The sequence below is a fragment of the Gallinula chloropus genome, assembly GCF_964237585.1.
Source record: "Gallinula chloropus genome assembly, chromosome: Z".
Classification (NCBI taxonomy): Eukaryota; Metazoa; Chordata; class Aves; order Gruiformes; family Rallidae; genus Gallinula; species Gallinula chloropus.
The window spans coordinates 80,525,782-80,550,337 of record NC_140089.1 but is presented as its reverse complement, the minus strand read 5'-3'; the positions used below and the strand labels follow the sequence as shown (position 1 = coordinate 80,550,337).

The 24,556-nt window shown below is 41.9% G+C and overlaps 1 protein-coding gene across 1 annotated transcript in view; it reads right to left on the bottom strand.

Annotated features, from left to right (window-relative positions):
- The window catches only part of UBAP2 (ubiquitin associated protein 2), a 128,789-nt gene that overhangs the window by 81,062 nt on the left and 23,171 nt on the right, over positions 1–24,556 (bottom strand). Inside the window, exons 2-8 of the mRNA XM_084277975.1 lie at positions 23,863–24,002; positions 19,330–19,407; positions 17,597–17,707; positions 15,217–15,373; positions 13,397–13,474; positions 4,776–4,830; positions 3,495–3,598 (exon numbers count right to left, since the gene is read on the bottom strand). Coding sequence (XP_084134101.1) covers positions 3,495–3,598; positions 4,776–4,830; positions 13,397–13,474; positions 15,217–15,373; positions 17,597–17,707; positions 19,330–19,407; positions 23,863–23,961 — 682 coding nt within the window. The 5' untranslated portion in view covers positions 23,962–24,002. The remainder of the gene's footprint in view (positions 1–3,494; positions 3,599–4,775; positions 4,831–13,396; positions 13,475–15,216; positions 15,374–17,596; positions 17,708–19,329; positions 19,408–23,862; positions 24,003–24,556) is intronic.

Sequence of the window (24,556 nt, the reverse complement as noted above, 5' to 3'; positions counted from 1 at the left end):
CATGCATCACAATTTAAGAGTTCTCTGTTTTCCACAGAAAGTATGTTGTGTTTTCAAGGATCCCTGTCATAGCAACTCCAACCCTGATAGCTACCCATGATTCTTTCCTGTTTCCCTTCACAACACATTTGGGTTTAGAAAGTTAAAGCCATTAAGAAGTATACCAACTGGTTTTGTTATCAGCTATTTTCTGCCAATTCCTCACCTCCTGTCACACTATTTGATTATTTTTCTCCTTCTTTGAACAATCTGACATAGATATTACAGCCAAATAATTTTGGTTTGGTCTATTCCCAAACTGCCACACTAATCCCTCCCTTTTGGATTGCATTCACAATCCAGAACAACCCAAAGTTTTCCTTATAACGTTTTGCTTTTACAGCAGTCCCAAAACACCCCTCCCACCCCAAAACCCCCCACTTCCTTCTAACTTCAATCTACACCTCCTCCCCCCTTGATAGTTACACTGTATTTTTTCTTTGTTGGTCTTCAGTTTGAGAGTCACTTAAGGCATTTATAGCCAAGATCATACTGAATGAAGTTTTTCCTGTGAAATTTATGAAACACAATCAAAGCAGAAGTATCAGTAAATTACCATTTTTATAACCCACTTTCAGAAGTGACCACCTTAAGAAGGGCTGTGATTTGTCATTCAGGATCTCCCACTGCCTTTTACATTACAAAACAGGTAAGAGACTGAACACTCAGCATGCCTGTAAGAAAATACCAATCATGCTGTTCAAGTTTATTCCCTTTTCACAAGGGCTGGTCATTTTGTTTTCTCCAACCTGTCCTTTCTCTTCGCCTTTCATTCGTACATTACTTTTACAAAAATCAGGATGGAGGAAAAACAATTACTAATTATTTGGAACACTATTACACTTAAATGTTATGAACTATCAAAGATTCACCCTTTTAACCCCTTCCTACCTCAACCAACAATGCTAATTTTTACTTCCACAGAACAGGCTAGCTTTTCTACAAGATTACACAGAGGTGCACCTGGAAACACCTTTTATCCAGGCTACTGAGATTCTGCTGGCATCTGCAACAATTCCGGACATGAGGGTCTAGAGCTCTTCCAGAGAGGGCAAATACCTTTTGGAAACAAGTAATGCATTTCTTTTCAGTTGAAAATTTTCATGTTGATCCTTTCCCAGCACTGGCTTAAAGAGAGTTAATATTTGCTTTATGTGTTTGGAAAACATACTGATGCAGAAAACTGCTTTTGTTTCTCCAGGTAGCTGCCCATTACCTCCTTTTTAATGTAACTGCAGATGAAAGACACTGATCTTCTGGGCAGCCACGATATGTTAATTTTGTTTTCCTTCCTTTTAGATGAAAGAAGAAACAGGACTGGGTACTGAGGAACAAATCCTGCCCTTCCTCTATGCACACTCCTACCTGTCACCCTTCACCAGCCCACAGCAGGCTTTATGGATTTCCATACATAAACATTACCCTCCTTCACACCTTTATTTAACTCCACTTTGGTAACTTAGCACTAATAATTGTACTAATATTTGTAATTAACAAGCCAAATCAACAGCTCAACAACCTGCTTCCAGCCCCACATTTTGTCTGCTACTACTTCTACATGTGGAAGAACTTCTTCATGATAATGGTGAGGGAGCCCTGGGACAGGCTGCCCAGGGGGGTGTGGTGTGGAGTCTCCTTCTCTGGAGAGATTCAAGACCCATCTGGACATCTCCCTGTGCAGTATGAGCTGGGGAGCTGCTTTGGCAGTGGGGTTGGACCCAATGATCTCTCGAGGTCCCTTCCAACCCCTAAGATTCTGTGACTCTGTGGTTTCTACTCTTAGGTGGATCTGATCAGCAACACCAAGCTCCTCTTCTTCCTAGGCAGAAGTCTTCCTTTACTGAAGACTAAGAAGTTGCCTACAAGAAGGAACAGTAATTGCCACAGGGGAGGCACATGAAGACTATCCTGATTTAGCATGGAGAGTCACAAAAGCATTTGAGTTTGCTTGGGAAGTACTGCACAGGTCAATGCCATTCATAAGCTACAGCCTTAGAGTTGCATTCATTAATAACTAAGCAGTGAACTTTCTACATCTGGTCCAGCCTCCTCACACCTTTCTTCTATGTCTCCTTTCTTTAGTTAGCCTTGTTGCTTCTGCTATACTTGGGACAACATACCCTGCTTTTCACTACCATACAGTGAGCATCAGTGTTCTTAAAGAAACTTTCAAGTCATCACACGTCCCTCTAATTAATTACCTGATAAACCTATTTGAAAAATTAACATGAATGAAAGTACAAGGTGTACTTGTATCTGCACTATAGGACCAAGCCATTTCAAAAGCAATTCCTTGGAAAAACGACATATTTATCAAGAGAGCTGCCTTTCAACCACCATTAATATATTCAGTGCCACTCTGCCATACTGGACTAGAAGCCATTCAGAGCAACAAGACAGCTGCCTAACAAGCCCTCCTAAATTCTGAGCCTGTTGTCTTCCCTGGTTAAGTGGAAAATGGCTTGTGTAAAGCTTAAAAAGCTGAATGATCTCAAGAGGCTCACAGCAGAGCTCAACAGAGCACAACCTGACCTCCAGTATCTGTCTCCTCCTTCCACCCTTGACACGTGGCTTGATGAAAAATCATCTGAATATGCTTCAGCAGTGAAGAGATCAGAAGAGTTACCCTTTGCTAAGGTTAAAAAACCCCTTAAACTCTCACATCACTGTTTCCCAAATGTAGATTAACGTAGACAATAATGTAGATTAATTTCTCCATCTTCATACAGGGTTTCCCTCTGTCTCAGCCTGTCAGTGCTGTCCTGTGGTTCCTTTCCAAACTGCCTGTTCTCTTGCCTTTAGCCAGGTGTACTTCATACTTGAAACTCCACACAGAAACATGCAGCTGTGTCTACCTTCAGACAGACTGCTGTGTCTACCCGTGCTTTAGTTAATAATTCTTTCACAGATCCTGGAACTCTCCATCCCAGAGACTCAAATCTTTCCTGCATTGTACAGGTGGGGTTTCCAAAGCCATCCCAGTGTCACTGAGTGGATACATACTTGTAAACAGTTTTTTCTTTCCTTTTTCTTTTCCTTAGATGTTCAACCCTACTGCCCACTGCCTGTGAGCCAATCACTTCTAATAGGACGAATACTCCTTAACAAGATTAGGTGGACTCTGGAGCAGTACTTAAGTTACCTAAACAGCTCTTTTCATACAAGGTTTTTCCAATAACTCTTAAAATCCCTTTGTCTATCAAGGGATTGTTAGTACTAAGTGAAAAAATAGCAAGTTACCTTCCTGCTATTCTAACCAGATTTTAAGTCAGGCTACAGCACATGCTCTGCACATCATCAGCAGTGATGATGCTACAGAAGTGAATGAGTGTCTGTGTTGTGCAAGATGCATTCACATTTCCAGAAGTTAACTGAACACTAACAGAATCGTTATTTTTAACTGCAATTTGCCACAGCTCTTCATCCCAATCCTTCCACTTCTTGAAGCATCTTACCAGTTCCATCCTGTGCATCATTCTGACCAGTCTCCCAAACCTCAGATTTTGTCCCCAAACCATCAGTGGCAGAAGATTCCATATAGTCTGCAGGGTTAAATGTCCTGGAGTTTTAAAAGTTAAGAAATGGGAGAGAACACATGGGTCATTCAATGAACACAAGTGACATCATTTTTAGCTGAAGTTGTATTAGATTCAACATCTTGATTTCCACATAATTTATCTTGATAACTTCGCTTTCAAAAAAAGGTTTTTCTTCTATGAGGAGACACAGATTAAAAAAGGAAGAGAGGAAATGTAGTAAGAGAAAAAAGTGAGGAGACTGGAAAAAAAACCCCAAACTGTAGAGAAACTAAACCAAAACAGTTCCTGAAAAAGCAGTTAACAGCATAGCTACTCCTCCCAACATTAGTTTATCTGCACACCAGTAAGTCCCACCCAGCTCACAGTTTCTCAGCATGTGGCTGACTGATCAGAAACCATCATATCCTTCCAGAACACTGGCTCTGTGCAGGACAGGAGTCAGAACATCAGTAAGTACTTCTGAAGGTATTCCTTACACCAATGCCAAAACACATATGCAGCTAAAAGGTGAAAAAGGATTACTGAAGAAAAGCCTCTTTTCAGTTTATCACAAGTATGAACAAGAAGGATTATTAGAGAAGTAGAATGAGCCTTCTGTTCACTGTGACATCACTGGTATTACATGACATGTCACCAAAGAAGCACTGAGTGAGTGTAGTGGAGACTACATTTCTCTGAAGAGAGTTATTCCAACAAAACTGAGACCAAACTTTAGAGATGCTGAGTAACTTCTTTTGATTCTGTTTTAGGGCACATGTATGTCCAAACAGCTAAAGCATGAAACCTGACAAACCAGGAGAAAGTTTATAATTGCTACTCTTTCTGGTTCTATATAGAGCTTGCATATTCTACATCACTCTGAAGCAAATCTCCTTTAAAGCTGACCTAGGACTATATGCACCCACACAGAACTTTCAGCCTTCTAGGCACTATGTGGCTGCTGCTGACAGAAATGGGTTCTCCAAGTTTGAGATATTAACACTGAGTGAAATACATTATGTTTGTAGAGCTGTATCTAGTTAGAAATACTGGTTTAAGACTAAAAAACTCATTAATCATCTAACAGATTTGTGAATATTTGCATTTATACTGGTTTATCAAACACAGTAATATTAATACATGTAGTGGCAATACTGTCAATTTATATTGTCTGAGAGTTTGATCCTTGCCAAAATCTGTTCTCTGCATGTTTCTTACCCCATGCCTTGGGCTGAAAACCTCCCCGCTCCTCTCTCTCTGCCACGTCCAAACCCTAGGAGAGAAAACACCATTTAACAGCAACAGCAGAGGAGCCACCAGTCACTAGTCTGTCACATCAGAAAATACTGTGGTTGAAGAAAAAAAGCTGCCATAGTTATACACAATTTATTTTCCTCACAGGAGGGCTTATTGCCTTAACATACACAAATAATCTCCAGTTCATCTCAGACTAAGTGTTTCAATAGGACTTGCAATTCTTTGCTCTTTTCTGTACCTAATTAATTAGCTCCACATGTCAAGACAAGGACTCACTAAAGACCCAGTCCACGAGGCTGCTACTGCCAAATCATTAGATAGTTCAACATTTTGTCTACAATTTCTCTGTCTTACCCAAGAGACTTTAGGATCCCAGCTTCCCTGTCTACCCTGATCTATCAAGAAGCACCCTGTCCCCCCTTGTCTGAGTTGAAAGTTTAAATACCCTGCTTGTTTCTCAGGCTCAGCTCACCTGTCCACCCCTATCCTGTGCAATCATATGTTCCTTCTGTCTTCCCCTTAATCGTTTCTGACATGAAAAAACACCCAATTCAAATTACTCCAGGAGCTTCCTGCTTGCCATCCATAAGAATATTAATTTCTATTAATATTTGTTTCCTCCAATTTTGGTTACTAGCCTCAGCTTACAAGATTCTTGACACAGTGAACAGCTGTGTGTTTGTATGTTGTGTAGTGCCAACAAGGCATGAAAAATTTTGTATTACCTAATCATCCATGAAGCACATGTCTGTGTAAATTGTTAGAAAGTATTTCTTACATGCAAAGGTTTCTCCCCACCCCTCTCCTTTAGAGCCTCAACATCTGAGCTTTTTCCACTTTTGGGGTTTCTTTTGAGGAAGACTTTTTATTGCTCTTTGTATTACAAGAACAGGAGGAGGTTAAGAACTGCAGGCTGAGAACAAAACAATGTTTTTTCTAACAAGAAAACCACGCAGTAATTATGAGCCACCAAACTGTATGTTTACCAAGGGACAAAAGTTGTCATTTTAAGTCACCAATACACTGGTTGCACAAACACCAGAACTACTCATGATGGGCTGTTTGGTTTTGGATCAGAGTTACCCCTTACTTTCAGGGGACCACCTGAACTGAAAACAGTGCAGTAGCTCCAAGGTGATGGTAAAACTAGTTTAGGAAGTTCCTATTTTCATGAGTTTCCCTGCCCTCCCCTCACCACTCGTTCTTCCCCTTGCCCTAATTCACTGTCCAAGTTTTAAAAGACATTTGTGGACCTCTAAAATGTCTACTACTGATATTTTCCAAGTATTTCTTAGAAGCATCAAAACAGCAGGATAGCTTTACCCACAGTTTGATGGGTTTACCCATATCCTACACAAGATGACAACCACTAGCTACAGAGGAACCACAGAAACCTGCAGAGGAAGGATTCCCCAAGCAGCAACACAAAAGAGCAAGAACACAGAGCTGAAATCAGACACTGGACCAGGCCTGTTATCTCTGCATCTTCTTCTCACAAGCGCCTGGGGAGAGGGCAGACAGAGGTTAAGAAAGAGCTGCAGCTGGGCAGCAGCTATCCCTCTTCACCAAGCTTACATATGGAGCTGTGATTTTTACTCTTCCATAGGAAACAGTGCACCAGACCCTGTGGTACCCAACTGACTGTAGCTTGGCCCCCAAACCTCCCCTCAGCCTATCCTACAGTGCGCACCAGACCCTGTGGTACCCAACTGACTGTAGCTTGGCCCCCAAACCTCCCCTCAGCCTACCCTACAGTGCACCAGACCCTGTGGTACCCAACTGACTGTAGCTTGGCCCCCAAACCTCCCCTCAGCCTATCCTACTGCTCTTCACCCACTGAAAATCCCCAAACTGGAAAGCTGATCCATGGCACAATGGAGTCACAGCTCTCAGATACACAGAAGTCAGTGCACTCCGGGTTATCTTTCTGCCCAGTAAGTAATTTATTTTAAGAGGAGATCCAGCTAAACAAGTTTACTTGGTGATCTTACAGGGGTCACTTCTGTAATACATTTACTTCCTACATATCAATACAGCATTTAATGCCATTTACTAATGATGGGGTTGTCTACATCATTACAAGGGGGAGCAAAAGGGCAGGTGCCAATCTCCTCTCTTTGGTGACCAGGGATGGATCCCAAGGCAACAGCATGAAGCTGTGACAGGGGAAGTTTAGGCTGGATATTAGGAAGAGGTTCTGTACTGTGAGGGTGGTCAGGCACTGGAACAGGGTCCCCAGGGAAGGGGTCACAGCACTGAGCTTGGCTGAGTTCAAGAAGTGTCTGGATGATGTGCTCAGTCCCACACTCTGACCTGGCTGGTTCTGTGTGGAGCCAGGAGTTGGGCTTGGGGATCCTTATGGGTCCCTTCCAGCTCAGGAGATTCTGTGATACAGAGATCACCAGTTTTTTGACAAGCTCAGCTACAAGATCAATTGGGAGCTTTGAATCACAGAAACAGCCAGGCAGAAGAATTTTTGAGTAAGGCAGACATAAGGCACAGAAAGATTACCTGGAATAACTACCATGAAAGTACCAATAGATTGTGTAGGTAAGTCACAGCTTCCCAAGTGCAAAAGCCTGAGAGAACCTTAAACACAAGACAAGTTTTAGCAAGTGAGGCATGTGTAAGATACTGTATTAGCACAGGAATAATAAACTGCTGGCTAAAACCAGTGATAAGAACTTCTAACAATTTTAAGAATTGCTGTTCTTGAAGTTCCATACACAGTCAGACTACTAGCCAGCAAGGGTTTGTTTGGGGTTTTTTTTATATTAGATCATTTAGAAAGTTAAACCTTAACTTGAATTTCAAGTGGATTCCCTTAACTTCATAACTGTGTACATGTTTTCTGTGAAAACTGAAATAATTTTAAAAAAATGTAACCAAAACACATTATAGTGAAGACAAAAGGGAAGTACCAAGCCAGGGGGGTTACAGAAAGCACTAAATTCAAAGCTAGAAAAGACACCAAGAACTCAAAGTATCATTCAGCACTAGAAGACCACCCTAACTTAGACATGGAATCTCATACATCATGGTCACTAATGCCAGATGCCAGTGCAAAGGGCTGATATTCTCTTTGACACAACCAGATCACTTATAATATTCTCAAATTCTCATGCTGAATTAAAACATGGCCTTAAAACCCTTAGTAGGCACAGTCTTTTAACACAGAGAAGTTAGTCATGAAGCCACTATGAATGTCCATTAGGCAACTGCAAACTTTATATGCTTTTCAGCTGTGACTGAAGAAGTCAGTGAGCAAATGAGGCTTCACACTGCAAGTCAGAAACAGGACTCAAATTCCGAACAAGCAATCCCACATAACTTAAACTCATTTAAATCAGAACTATTACAACTGATGTCTTCCTCACCAGCGATCACAAGCTCTGCTCTCTTTCCTGCACCAACACCTTTCGACATACCAGTGAGTGAGAACAAAACCACTACCAGAGACCAAAATTATCACTTCACCTTTGCACCAGCAAGTTAAACCACCATCCTGCTTGTTAAATGCCAGAAAACTGGTGTTGTGGTTTAACCTGCCAGGCAACTAGACATCACACAGTGGTTCACTCTCTCCTCCTCACCAGTGGGATGAAGTACAGAATCAGGAGAAAAAAAAAAGGGGGGGTTGGGTGGGGACCATAAAACTCATGGGTTGAGATGACATCAGTTTAATCTGATAGAAAAAGGAAGGGAAAATATTTGTATTTAAAAAATACAAGCAAGTAATGCACAGTGCAACTGCTCACCACCCCCTGAGCAATGCCCAGTCAGCTCCCGAGCAGTGGCCACTTGGCAGTAGCTCATTAAATGTTCGGGTGAGCCTAAGGGAATAGATTCTTACAGCCAACAGTATGTTGAGCACAAAAGCTAAGGACAGACACCAGGCAAAGAATAAGAAACATCCTCCTGCCTCAAATAAACCCTCAAACCTCTTCGTGTTCCTTCACACTTGGAACTAGAAACAGCCACCTAGAGCACCAAGTGCTTCACTTCTGTTACAGAAAGTTCTGGCTTTCTAGAACAGAAGCAGGGAACTATGTTTAAAGTTGATTCAAGTCAACATTCCTGCTACTACATCTATCCAACATAATTTAAAACAATCAACTATTTAAAAGACACTTGTTTCCTTTAGCATTTTAACTGCTGTAACAGTTGAAAAACAATTGTTCAGTTGTCTGTTGGGTTTTTATTACCTGCTGTCCAGTACATCCCTCCTGGTTGATTCAGCTCACAGTAGCCATCACTTACGTGATTTCCATCTTTCTTATCTGAAATGAATTCTACAGAACTCAACACTTACACCCAGGCAGGTGGTGAAATTTTCTGTTACCACTAAAACCCATTTGGAGTTAAAACCCACTCATAATCACACAAGGAAATCTTCACTCTGGTACTGTCCATGCGTGGAAAGAACTGTTTACCTTACTAAGAATGTTTCTTCCCCCAAACCAAACACACACAGCATGGGAACAAGCTGTGGTTCAGCCCCAACCAGGAACTAAGCACTAGATGGCCACTTGCTCACTCCTCCCCAGTGCGCAGTGGGATGGCAAGGAGAAGCAGAAGAAAACTTGTGTGCTGTGATAAGGACAGTTTACTGGAACAGCAGAGAGTAAAACAACAATACTCATAAAAGAATATACAAAGCAGGTGATATACCATACAATTTGCTCACCACCTGCAACCCAGTGCCCAGCCTGTCTCTGAAAGTAACCCCTCCTCCTCAGTCAGCTCCCACTTTATATACTGAGCATGATGTTAGAGGGTATGGAGTATCCCTTTGGCCAGTTTGGGTCACTTGTCCTGGCTGAGTCCCATTGCACACAGGTGCTTTACTTCAAAACTCAGGACATTCATACTGACTGGTGTAATTTAGCCCCAGCCAGGAGCTAGGCACCACATGCCCTCTCAACTACTTCCCCCACAGCAGGAGTAGGAAGAATGGAAAGACAAAAGCAAAGGGTTGGGATAAGGACAGTTTACTGGGACAGCAAAGGGAAGGGGAAATAGCAACAACAGGACTTACAACAGAATATACAAAGGTGGGGATACACAATGCAGTTTCTCACCAAACTCAGACCATACATCTCAGAGCCACCCCAAAGCAGGACCATTCCTGAGCCAGAAACCCCTACCCCACTGCCCCCTCCCCCCCTTTATACCAAGCATTACATCATTGATATGGAACCCTCCTTTAGTTAGTTTGGGTCACTTGTTCTGTCTGTGCCCCCTCCCAGCTTCCTGGGTTGTCATCTGTTCATCATCCACCCCCACTGTCACGCCATCCCCTCCCCATCCCCTTCTCATTAGCAGGGCAGGGTGAGAAGCTGAAAAGTCCTTGACTGCTTGGCAGCAAGTAAACCAGGAGTGTGTTATCAGTGCTGCTCTCATCCTGACACCCAAACACAGAGCTGCACCAGCTGCTAGAAAGAAAATTAACTCTATCCTAGCCAAAGCCAGGACAACACTTTAAATTAAATGAAGACACTTTAAGATTAAGAAAGAGCCCTAAGAACAGCTGAAAGGAAAAGGAGCTGCAGACTAGAAGGGCAGGCAACAGGCTAGATTTGTACTTCTCTTCAGCTACACAGTAACTCAACAGCTGTGGTCCCTGCTCTGGAAATGCAGAGCAGACATCTTCCCAGCAGACATGGAGGTGACAGAGGCTTAAGCCTTACGAAGAGATAAGGAGGCTAAGTAGAGAAAGTTTGTTTCTAGGTATTCCATACAACCAAAACAAACACTGATGCTATATTTAATAATTGGCTTGTATCTTACCAGCCATCATAAAACAAGAAGCACTGAATCAGTTTTATGTACTGCATGTACTCTAGCAAAAATCTTAAGAAGCACACGAAGTAAAACTTCCAACAACAAAGTTATGTTCATGTTAAAGTTAAGTTCTGGTTGATCTCAAAAACAACACCAAACACTTTACATGACAACACACAGCCTCCTAACCTAGGCAGAACTAACTTCAGCAAAACTAAACAGACTTCAGATTGTGACCTAAAAAAAGATCTGCTCTACATTCATGTTTTAGAAAGACCAGCATAGTTCTGGCACAGGAAATCCAAAACATGCATCTAAGCTCATTCAAGACCTTCACTTTTGAAAAGAGACACAGATGTAAAGCCCATCTTAAAAAAAAGAAATACCTTGACTCCTTCCTAAGCCAAACTTTACACTCTCAGATGTACAGATGCACAGCAAGGCTAGTGCCTACAGCCCCAAGGCTGAAACACTCACTATCAGGGTTTCTCCCCCCACCACCTCAGTAAACAGCATATTATCACCCCAGTGTCAATGCCATTCCAGCTATCTTCAGATCACAGAATCACAGGATGGTTTGGGTTTGAAAGGACCTCAAAGGCCATCTAGTCACAACCTCCCTGCCATGGGCAGGGTCACCCTCTACCAGACAAGGCTGCCCAAAGCCCCATCCAGCCTGGCCTTGAACACTGCCAGGGAGGGGGCAGCCACAGCTTCTCTGGGCAGCCTGTGTCAGGGCCTCACCCCCCTCAGAGAATTTCTTCATAGTATCTAATCTAGAACTAGTGTCCTTCAGCTAAGGCCATTACCCCTTGAACTATCACTCCATGCCTTGATATCATTCCTCAAAATGAGACTGTTCTGCAGTGAAGCAGCAATCAGTGGCCCAGTAAACCTTCCCCTAGAAAGCAGGCAGTAGGATAACTTTGCACTGAGAGGGCAGCTTAAAATAGCAAGACAGTGCCTTGTTCATCTTAGCTGGACCCTGATTTTCTATCCAATGCCTGAACACACACAGACTCTGTATAAAACATTTCTATAAAAGGGTTCTGTGGCAATTACCAATCTATTTACTTACAGCTAAAGTACTTTGTTCCACATTTTACTATACTGTGTGACAGAGAAGACAGACTACTGAATGAAATGAAGCTGTTCTTTATGTTTTCTAATATGCAAAGAAAGGTCATGTACCCCTAAAATACTCAGAAGTGAATTACACAGCTTTATACAATCCCTGCAGATTTCAATGGCTTGTGTCATAAAATCAAATTAGGTATTTCCTGCCACAGAATACACAGACTTGTAATAGAATGAACCTGAAGCTGTTCAACAGGTTTATCACAGACTGTTGAGAACACTTCATTAAGATACTTTGCTCCCATGAACACAGTCGAAAATATTTGGTAGAGAGACACAGTAATACTATGTAGACTAAGCAAGTGAACAGAAATTGGTTGAATTTGTTCCTGTTTCTTCAGATATGTCCATTTAATCTGATGATTTAGTGCTTTGGCTTGAGACGTATGATATTCACCTAGAGAGCTGCAGTGCTGACAATAAAAGCAGCATACTATTCATGAAGTTACACAGCAAAGAACAGACTGCATTTTAAAGAAACCAATACATTTCACTGAACAATTCTTTTAAAAATCCTGCCTTTATGTTTATATTTTAGTAGAAAGGATCGTTCTGTAAAACAAATACTGTAACACTCCCATGCCATCTACTAACAGTGCTGATACCAAAAACTGCACCTGTGAGCTATATTACACCCTTCCCCTGGAAAGCTCCCTTTAGACACACACCATTTGGTCCTGGCTGATTCACAGGCACAGCCAAGACATTATCACAACCCCCTGGAAGCTGCACCCCTTTACACCTTTCTGCCACTTCCAGATGAGTATCTTGAAGCAACGATGCTGGATGTGTGTCTTTGAATGCCTCATTGTTGGAAGTCCCAGCAAGAAGTCCTCTGAAGGCAGAACTTTTTTAATGAGTCAGACATTATTAAGTACATTAGCTCTGCTGTGCACTTCACCAAATAAACTCATTTAATACCCACAACTCCACACAATCTATGCTGTATGAAGGTTACTTACTTTCACTTCTCTTCCTCATCTAAGAAAGAACAAGCATCTGACCACTTTTATTTTCCACTGTGAAAATCCAAACTAGCTACAAATCACTTGATTCCACATCAAATCAATTATCAACATCTTCTCTGTCTCTTCCACAGGATTAGATCAGAGCTGTACATAAGACTCCACAGCACTCTTTCCACAGTTCTCATCAACTCTTCCATACCAAATTCCTTCTGCTACCATAAAGCCTCTAAGGTCATTATACCTTCTCTGACTGGCTACCAAAAGCAGAAAGCAAGCCTGACAACCAAATCCAGCCCAAAAGAAACAGCACAGATACATATCAAATCCCTTCCCATGAGCCCTACAGATGGAATCCTGCACTCTCCTGCTGCCAAGATAAATCCTGAGAAACCAGGAGGCTGGCATGAATCAATCTGGGAAAACAGCTCTCCACAGCCAGACTACACCAGTCTGCTACATAGGAATTCACCATAAACGTGCCTTGTGCCAATTGTTTTAAGTTGTTCTGAGACCAAGACATGACAAGGGGTAAGGGGAGTGATGTACCTAAATTAAAGGTGGTTGAAGTGCTTATGGAAACAAAGTATAACGAACAAATGCTTTAAAATAAGTATTTAAAAAGGAAATAAATGTGAGTGTTCCATTTCAGGACATGAAATCCGTGCCAGTCCCATGCCAATGCCACCACCTCACCTCTCCCACGGCCACGTTTCCCACGGTCCGAAGGCTTGTCTCCTTGGTTGTTGTCCACTCCGTTCTCTTCAGCTCTAACTGTGGAGAAAGGACAGCTTAAGAGATGCTTTAGAGACTCATGCAAGAGACAACACTGCCCTCTATTCAACATGAACCCCAAAGGAAAAGGCAAGATTTTCAACTGGCCTGGTCAACAGATCTCAGCCACTCTCCTTTGGGGGCCTGGCTGCAAGCAGTATGTTTGCTCTGCAGTGTACAAATAGGAGGTAAAGTGTCTAGTAAGAGGGAAATATCCCTCAGCAGACACAGGGTTTTTTGAAAAAGAAAGAGTGCAGTGTTTCACAGCTTGCACTAGACAAACAATCAATTATTAAATCACTATAGTAATTATTAAATCACTATTAAATCAATTAATAATCCTCACCTCTTCAACAAGGTGGGAAATAAAGCTGCCTCATGCTATGCCTTCTTGATACTGTCTTAGTGGCAGCAGTGAAGGAATAAGGGATAAACATGAACAATCCTTCTGTCTGCCCATACCACATCCCTGTACAACCAGGGAAACTTGAGAGAACTCTCCTTTGTTTTTAGATCAGAGAAATGATGACTGAGCTAAGGAAAGCTATGAGAAAAGCACTGAAACTTCAGTATTTTGGGGAAAACTCCTGAGAAGGCACTCTGAATGACAGCTGACTCCTTGAAGGAAAAAAAAAAGACTGGCCACTTAAAACACAGCTGAGATTTTGTACTGCACAACTTCTTTAACTCTTGGACATAAAGCTGTCAAAAGAGTATCAAGATTTGGTGAACATCTGAAAAATCTTTACTCCTGTTTATAACAGGAGACAAGCAGCATATCTAGCTTGTGCAAAGTTTTTGTCCCTCACTTTCATTTTGATGAATCCTATTTCAATTAGTTCTGAGCATAGCTAAAAGTCTTACTAGTATCTTCCAGTTCTGACATTCCTCTGTCCCACAAAGATTCACAATGTTTTAACTGGCACAATGTTTGAGTATATTCCAATAATTAATTAGAAGAGTTGGCTAATATTATAAATGCTTTTCTTGCTTTTCAGGGAAAAGCTAAACATACTAATCACCTCCTTTTCCCTGCTCATCTACCAGTGCTGTGTACAGTCCCTACAGGCAATGCATACAGCTTTGATGCTGTTAATAAAATGAAGAAAAAAGCAACATGTATCCAACCCTGATCTAACCTGATGCTACCTGATTTGGAAACAAGGTTTGCTTCTGCACAATGTATATTCCATGTGTATAAACTGTAGCAAGTTTTTAAATGTTTCAACTCACATAGAATTTTCTCTGTTGCAGAAACTCACCTTTGGTTCGCTTATGTGAGTAATATATGCTAGATTAATTATGATCCCAGTCTTTTCATTCCCCTTAGAGAAGATTAGAACATCTTCAGGTTCTCCCACTACTAAAAGGAGATGGAGGCAAAGCTGGATAATTGTTTTGGGTTTTTTTTTCATTAAAAGGAACAACAAGGTGTGTCAGCTGTGCAGTGATGTACTTCCTCCCAAGCAGCCTTACAAAGACTCACACTGAAACTTACATAAAGAACAGTAATTTGTACAAATCAATAACCCAGTTTAAATCAAGGGACTCTGAAAAAGCACAGACCACCCCCAAGACAAGTGACATAGACAAATCAAGCATGTGTGTCACACAAGTAAGTTATGACGCCTTCAGCATTGAGCTACAACTCAGGTGGACTTTACTCCATTAAGCATTTGCTGTCAAGAGTTTCAGCTGCAAGAAAAGCATCTCCACCTTTACAGATCAACCCCTGTACATACACTCTCGGACACGGCTGCCTCCTCCTCTTCCCCGTCTGCTGGAGCTTCCCCGTCCGCGGCTCATTTCTCTGTCCACCCGTTTTTCTCTGTTATCTTTGTTTTCTAGGCTTTCCTTCACAGGGTTTTTCTTCTTTCCCCCTACAGTCTCCCAGGATGTCTATTTTGGCAGAACAGGAATTAGACACAAGAGTCAAAAAGGAAGAGACAGCTCTAATGTATACCTGCACCTCACACCCCTGTAGCAGGTATTTCCATAACCTTTCAAATTTCCAAACCACAATGGTAACATAGGATGTATTTTGGGGAAGAGGTTAGAAAGAAACAAGCTTTAGAAGTTGGATTTTTCTTACAAAATGTGAAAATCACAAATATTTCTGGTTATGATGGACTTTTACTACTCCAAGGAAGCCTAGATAGGACCACAATACAGAAGATGTGCGAAGCAACAGTTCTCCTCTCAGCTACCTCCATAAATCTAGCAAGGGAGCATGCACAGAGCTATCTTTCTCCCAGGGAAACAAAAAATGCTTATAAGTATCACTAAACAAGAGACTGATGAGAGTGTGTGGCCTACGGGGACAAAAAAACCCCAAAACCCACCCAAAAACCACTATCCAGACATAAAAGAATTCAAGCACCAAGAGAGAGACTGGCAAAACAACAACTTGTGGAAACTGAAGCCATGATAAGCCAGATCATTCAGTCTGATCAGCCTCAACTCACTGCAGAGAGCAAAATACTGTAAAGCCCTAGAAAAGACAAAGGACCAAGGTCCAAACATCAGGCTTCAGCTTTAATATTACACTCCATCTTTAAAATAAATTCAGGGACTGTATCTGAGTTGAAAAATAAGATGAACAGAACCCTAAGAATACCACAGCAACTGCTACACTACACAATTGTGTGGTCAATCTACTGAGCCATAGCTGCAAAGCAAATTAAAAAGGTACTGCAAACCATTCAGATGGCAGATCCATTTATATGCATGCCCATCTCCAGGAACTTAGAGTCTAGATAAGGTATTTTGGTAGTAAATTTGCATATGTACTCAAACTGGATAGGCACATATTTTTCCAAATGAGGTTAAAAAACACTTAGTGCATCAAAGCAGAGCCAAACAAGAGAAAAAGATTTGGAAATCTGCATTCAGAACTAGCAGTAACTCTTTCAACTTTACACCAAATCCACAGTTAAACTGGTCTGGAGTACAAGGGCCTTAAAACAAACCCTTCAAGGCAGAGGCCCACAAGCCTGCATAAAGAAGATCCAATTTCTTCACACCCTTCAATTAATACTCCTTCCTCCTTCAGCCCTTTACATTCTCTCTATTTGAGCTGTGTCTTTTCTAAAGAGGACACTTAGTTCAGAGGGGCTTGTCAAAAAGAAGGACAGGATGCTCCTAACTGAAGAGTTCTGAACACTTCTTCCATGTCATGATCACCTACATTAATTTGCCAAACTAAGAAAGTTATTTAATGTTCCCTATCCTCAGACTCTTAGAAATGAAAAGGGAATAGAAAAGAACGTCCTGAGTCAGAACAGAACGTGCCCTACATGTAGGGTGTGAGGGATGAGTTTCCTCATTAGCAGTGAGCCAGAGTACACATCCTAGTAAACCACAGGAAACACCATGTTCAGCATCAAGAAAGGATGTCCAGGTCTCTTTCCCCAGTTCTGAAGAGGTGGAATATAGCCCACCACCTGAGAAAAACTCAGTCCTCCAGCAAAAATTAACCACAGCAAGACATATTTTCCTGGAATTTCTTAGGATAAAAATTGCTCCATGCCACATTATAAGGAACATTATTTGTTGTTACATACATGCTGGTTAGTCTGTTTTTCAATGAAATTATGCAAATAAGCAGCAGTGAAAGAGCTGGCTGCATGCTGTTCTGCCATTAGTAGCACTATCACTGCAACTTTCAGATATGGAAACCTTCTCCAACTTCAATACCAGTAACACAGACCTAATGAAGTTTCACAACTTCATGTATCTACCTGCCCTTTAGGTTTACAAAGACGTGACAGTCTCAGGGTTGTGGAGGTGCTACAGAGTAGCTACAGAACAGTCCTGCAAAAGCCAGGCCAGTGCCTGACAGAGCACCGAGTTCTGCTGCAGAGTTAAAATTGCTGCATGTAAATGAAAGCTGGAGGACTATGCAAGAGACCAGCTGAACACCCACCACATTTTTAAGTTTCAGACTACTAAAAAGTATGCATGCAGTAAAGACCCTGCCCCAGTCTCCATTTCTTTCAAAAGGATTTGAATGGAGACATAGAAATCACAACCTTTTGAAATAATGACCTTCCCAACCACTTCTCAGAAACAGAAAGATGCAGTAAACAGAAAGAGCTGTTTCACATGGAAGTAAAACCTTACCGTGTCTGAATTTCCTTCCAGTAGTACATTGATTGCTTTGTTCATATCCCCATTACAATCATGTAGTGCCACTACGCTCTCATCCTGGCTTTTCCCCGTCACTTCCATAAGCTGGCAGTAAAAGTCAGACATGTTAAAGCATCTAAATTATCACAAGAAAGTAAGAGTTAGTACCTCCACAGATCCCAACACAGTGCATAGCTACTGAGTCAGAGCTAACTAAAATCCTAAATAAAGGTATCTGCATTTTACAGATCTTCTTGGGATTCAGAGAAGAGACAGGAAAAGACACAAATTAAATGGTAATCAGGAAAACACTTTCACACCTTTTTTCTTTCCTTTATGCTTGCAGCAAATGCTGTCACCACAGATACAACAGTATACAACAGTAAAGATGAAAGAGGCCAGGAAAACTCCCATATCTAACTCTCTCCATCCCTTTATCCTACTGTGTAAGAATATTAATAATGCAAAACATGGCAGATTCATATGGAGAAACATCCAGACTAAGGAAACTTATTTCTCAGCCAGATGAGCTCCCTCAAAGCATTTCAGCATAAAGCCACACAAAAGGCATAAGCAACAGCTACTCAAGGAGACCTGGTACTGAATTATGCTCCATGAACATGCAGTGCACATCCTGAGGAGCAAGGCATGGAAATAATCACAGTTTGTCATGAGACATCCAGCAAAGGGGAAAAAAAAAACAAACACATAAGCTAGAAATAATATATGGACAATACAAAATATTGAAGATTTCCTATGTTAAACTATGTTAAACTCTATTAACTCTTATCCTTCCCACCAGCAGAGCTACAGGCACTATTGATGAGGGTCCTTCAGGTCTAGGAAGTACCAGACTTCACTTCTGGCACAGAAATGGAACAATCATGTAACAGGAACAAGAATCCCTTAGTGATGCTTTAGGGGAGGTTTTATGAAGGGAAAGAAATGAAGAAATCTGCTCCTCTGCTGCGTTAATACATTCACAGTAATTCTTCTCCCCTGTGCATACTCCTAGGAGGTTCTTTCCAGCTGTGATAATGTGTTCAGTAGGACACCACCAACACCCACAGAACAGGGATCCGGATTCCCAGTACTGCTTGAAATAATGGTGTCAGCTGTAACTGGGTAATGGAACACCGAGCATTGCACCTCAGACTGGGCATGGTACAAGAAATGGTGTGGGATTTCTTATTGCACAGTATAATTGTACAATTTTAATGCACACACAGATTTAAGAGGTCAAATTAATTTTTTTTTTTAAATAACACTTCCATTCACCTTGAAGATAGGCTAGGTTTTTACTTCTCCTGAAAAGCAGCCAAGATATTAGCAAACTCAGTTTACACAGGTGACATTTTTCCCACCTGCATGTACATATAGACAAGCTGAATGCACTCTTTATTCTGACAGTCATTAAGCACCAAGACCATACTGGAGATACAGTCTGGAAGGCACATCAGCACACATGAGTTTTGCATTTAAGGCCTGTCTACAAAGGAAAATGCACTCATGTAGCTATACAGCCAGAGCTATTAAACCACACAATTTCTTGTGTGGGAAGCAGACTTTACAGTGCAGTTAAGAGCATCTTTTCCTAGTTAAACTTACATCTTTCTGAAAAAGATTTCATATAGATCAGAAACAGGTGCTCCACCTCCAAAAACGTTAAGCCACCTTTGGAGCACCTTACTGCAAGGCATGAAAGCTCTGTACCGTAAGAAACATACTTGTTTCACTTTGTCTTCAAAATCCCTGTCGATATTATCGTAGATCATCTGAGCAAGGCGGATCTGTTCTGCTGTCGCCTGTAAAATGCAAACATCCAATGAAGTACACAAAGGGCAACAATATTTACTTTTTTCTTTTTCAAAAAGTATTTCTTAGTGTCACTTCATCTTTCCCTCCAGAGTGTCAAAAAACCCCAACCACACGCAAGCACAGAGGTGATATGGGGAAGGGATTAACTGTAAAATGAGCACAGAGGAGATGTTGAAAAGTTGGCTGGGACAGAAGCAATTTCAACATGTTCCCTAACATGTTTGAACTGCAGTTTTTAAAGGTCACCACATAGACAAAACAACCATCTAACAAAATAGAGTTTACCACAGAAGCCTACATTTGGATACTTTCATTCAGTATCTACCACTCCAGGGTTAGAGTTTTACCATAAGAAGACAATGGTATTTCTAAATTAAACCTATCTCTGATGATTCCTGCTCATATCACCTTCTATATCTCTCTCAACTGCTCAAAAAGAAGCTGACTGATGCTTCAACATTTTGCCCAAAAACAGCAGCACTTCTCTTCTTTTTGAGCAAATACAGGCCTTTGAAAACTGCTACTGATGAAATATTTGGTGCTTCCATAACATTTCTGGACCTCAAGGCCATGCTGGCAACTTCTCCAAAAGCTAAAAGATTAAAAGGGATGGAAGCAGTAAAGTGTCATGAATCCCAACAGGCTGTGGCTGCCCCAGAGAGAAGGCAACTCAAGGACACTATTGTCTCATCATAGAGGCCACTCTTCATAGTATGGCATTTGCAGTAAACTCTAACTTCATTCTCATGAAAATACCAAAGACAACTCTATGCTACATGATCCTGGACCTAATTTCATTTCTCTTCAAACAGCAGAGGTTTAAATCTCATGCTAAGGAAGGCTGATACTGAAGAGAACCGGGACCAGAAGTGCGAGCTGATGTGCTGCAGAAGTCGTCTTTGCTGAGAAGAGGAACTACCTCATCCACTGAAATTCCTGACTGAAAAGATTTATCCTGTGCAGGTGGCTGAATCTCACCTTTTGAAGTCTCACTTCACAGGAAACCCACATGAAATTCTGTGCCTCACAAGTTCACAGTTCATCCTTAAGCTGCTCTGCTTTTGGAGTTTATCACAAATACGAGCTCTAGAGAAGGCTGCCAAGTGTTAGTGCTGAGAAGAGCCTAAAAATCACTCCCCCACACAGAACCAGCTGCTTATTTTCTGAAAAGTTACTGCAGCTGTCCAGGCTCCTTGAGGGAAGCAACAGTTGCTGTGCTTAGAGGAGGTGCTCCAAGACAACTAGTGTTTGTAACACAGCTAAGTACTCTAAGCTATTTCACTTTCTCAGAGTGTCATACTGACAGCTCCATACATCCCTCGGTCACCCAGAGGAGAGCCCGCTCTGGAATTCCCAGCGACAAAAAGCCTCCTGGTCAGCGTGGTGAAGGAGCCCACTCGTGGAGTCTGCTGAGAGCTCAGCAGAGAGCAAAAACAATTGAAACTCGTTGATCCATCTTGCCACTCTGACTTCATCCTCCTCAGGCCCACTGCCATTGTTTTAAGCAGGTAAGGAGACTCCAGTTCGTGACAGCGAGTAATGACACAGAGTAAAAACAGTGACACAATGGTATTTCTGTAGACCTATGATGGCATATTTGACTAGAAACAGAAAGTCATTAAGATTCACTTTTTTCCATAAACCAACTTTTTTTCCCCAAGTCTATTAATAAAATAGGTGGTTTTGTTTCCTAACAATATCACATGTTACAGTATCTTTAGTTTTCCTGTGTAAGCAGAGAGCTTAGAAAGACGTAGGTGCAGTGTCACCAATATTTCCTCCAGTGGGTTACACCAGATGGAATTGAAGATTCAGAAGAAAACACAACAAAAGCCCACAAAACGTGTTTACTACACCAACACCAAATCAGTGTCACGAAGTTTTGGGTTTTTCCCCCAGTGAGCAGTGGTTCTTTATTTTTAAGGTACCATCATTACACTTAAACACTGTAGTATCCTATAAAAAGTATAATTAAACTTAAAACAGCTAAAACTTTACTCAACCTTACCAGACACATTATCTGTGTGACATAACAGAGTGAAGGAAGTTTTTAACTAACTGTGAATTACCAGAAAACAGAAGTGTGCAAAACCAAAGTTATGTGAAAGTAGTAAGCCCAGATCTTGTAATAAAGTGGTGTATTTGTTATTCAGAAGCAATGCAAAAGAACTGCTATGTCACTTCTTAAATAAATTATGATCATTGTGACACTGTAACAATGAAACCTCTGCTTAGGAAAAATTAATCTAAATTCAGAAAAATGAATCACAGTAAAATCCCCCAGATTTCTGTTGATCTGCAAAGCCTGACTAAGCAGAAAGGCCCATCTCATAACCAAACAATAAAAAACCCCACAGAGCACTAACACATAATTGCTGTTTATTAAATAACCATCTTTAGGTGGTTTTGACCAAACCAGTGTCTGTCATCTCTAGGTTGTTTTGACCAAACCAGTATCTATCATGCAAGGAGAACAAGCAGACAAATTTTTTTTTAAATGTTAGAAAAAGATTTAATGCTTAAAATCCCCAAGTCACATAGGTTGGAAAGGGCCTCCAGTGATACTCAGTGAAACCTCTCACTGCAAGCACGTCCCATCTGAGGAACTGCTTGGGCACAGAGAGATCCTACAGTCTGTCTGACCTATGACTAGTTTCACAATGGGCAGATGCCTCCTCTGCAATCAAAAAGACAATTAACCCCATTATCCTCTAAATCCAGACATTGAATTTATGTGCTGTAAACATTTTTTTTTCTCCTTTCAACAGCTGGAATTCACAGTGTTCCAACTTGTGCCACTGTGTGAGAAGAGTCTGACTTTCCTGTATCTATTCACTTTGATGAGGTATCTGAATCCACAGTAGGACCTTGCCTTGCCACCTCAGGACTGAACAAACCCATTTCTCTCAGTCACCACTCATTCCTAGAACCATAGACTGGTCTGGGTTGGAAGGCACCCCAAGGACCACAGAGTTCCAATCCCCCCCGCCACAGGCAGGGACACCAACCTCCAGCCTGGAGCTACACAAGATTGCCCAGGGCCCCATCCAAGCTGGCCTTGAACACCCACAGGGATTGGGCATCCACCACCTCTCTGGGCCGCCCCTTCCAGCCCCTCACCACTCTCACTGTAAAGAGCTTCCCCCTAATATCTAATCTAAACCTCCCCTCCTTCAGCTTCAATCCATCCCCCTTGTCCTGCCAGTGTCTGCCCTTTAAAAACCCGAATCCCCTCCTGTTTCTCTGCTCCCTTCAGGGACTGGAAGGCTGCAGTGAGGTCCCCCCGCAGTCTCCTTTTCTCCAGGCTGAACAAGCCCAGCTCCCTCAGCCTCTCTTCGTAGGGGAGGTGCTCATTCTGTGGTCCAACTTCTCAACCATCTTCACAGCTCATCGCTGGACTTGTTTCCATCTGCCAATGCCCATCTTGTGCCAGGGAAACCAAAACTGGGCAGAGTACTCCACTGCCATGTTGTCAAAAAAGGCGAAGACACCATTTCTACCAACCTGCACACTATACTCCTGCAGCTGTACTTGTTATAAACAAAAAAAGTAAGCTGTTGAAAGTCACTTTCTATACCCACACATTGACATAAATCATCACTACACTAAGCACAGCAACATGAGGAGAGAAGGGCTTGAGTTCACATGATTAATACTATATAAACCAGAACTAAACAAGGAGACACTCCACGTTAGAGACCTGTCTAGAAAACAAGAGACCTAAGTTACCAGGGGAGCACCTCTTGACCGAGGTACTCTGCCAGCAAAGAACTGAAGCAATTATTGAATTCAGTCCAATTCTGAGAAGCACCCCAACAGGAGAGTTGTCAGAAGCAGAGACATTTTGCACTAACCCAGTCAAGCACCAACTTAGCAACTCTGATTCTGAGAATCACAATAAAGTAGTAGGACCTTAATTTCAATCTCAGAGATAATCGGAGTAATTTTAGTCCACTACTGGACAACCATCTTCATGTCATTTTGTGAGGACACTGCTCAAGTGGCTCAGGATTTCGTGACCTGTAGATATGCTGAATCATGCTGTAGAGCACAGTATGCATCTAATGAAGCTTTCCCCACCCACTCAAATTTTTCTATTGACCAGAAATAATCTAGCATCAGGAGGTTGGCATATGGAAGAACTCAGATCTGAGGACGCTGAGATCACAGGACAGAGGTCCTGACACGGGCATCAGCAAAGAATGCCTCACTGATGGGAAGTGCTGCTAAAGAACACAACGCTCCTTTAGACACAAGAATACAGGAGCAACTTAATGCTGTGCTGGACTACTGAGCAATTAAAGCAAGATAAAAGCATGCTCTTCCAAAATACACCACGATTTTTCCTCCCATCTCTTCTCAGTTTCTACTCACTTGGGGAAGAAATGCATTTCATGACATGCTCACTTTTAACCAGAAGAGGATTATACAGCATCACATACCTGTACTGCTTGCTTCTGTGGTTGTGTTGGCTGTGTGGTTGAAATGTGCGTTTTGTCCCGAGCGGCCCGGAGACGCTCGCTGCCCACTGAAGTCATCATATACAGTATATACAAAACAACGTATGTACAAAATAGAAAATCTGAGGGGGAAACAAAAAACAGAGAGAGCATGAGCCAGGTCAATACCCAGAAAATATACAAATGCAGCAGCTTGAGAACTTCCTGCCTTTACCATGAACTCTACAGAGACTCCTGGAAAAGAGCCTTTTGTAAGCTAGGAACAAGATTTATCACGGTCTTTACAGTAAAGCTGGAAATGCAGGATAAGAAGCATTTTTGTCAGCTGACTGGGCTCTGCCTACATCTGTACTTCCAGAAGACATCTGGGTTTTGAGCTATTTAACATACTACCTGCTAACTCTGCTGAGATTCCAGCTCCAGCTGTTATCACTCCTTATGTTTCTGTAATACTATTTTGTTTAGATGCCTGGAATTTAACCACTCTCATAGCCATTCAGAATGCTAATTCTGAATTCCAGAGGGAATCAGAATCATAGGGGCTGGAAGGGACCTCCAGAGACCACTGAGTCCAACCCCCTGCCAAAGCAGGTTCCCCAGGACAGGTTGCACAGGGAGGTGTCCATAAAGGTCTTGAATCTCTCCAGAGAAGGAGACTCCACACCCCCCTGGGCAG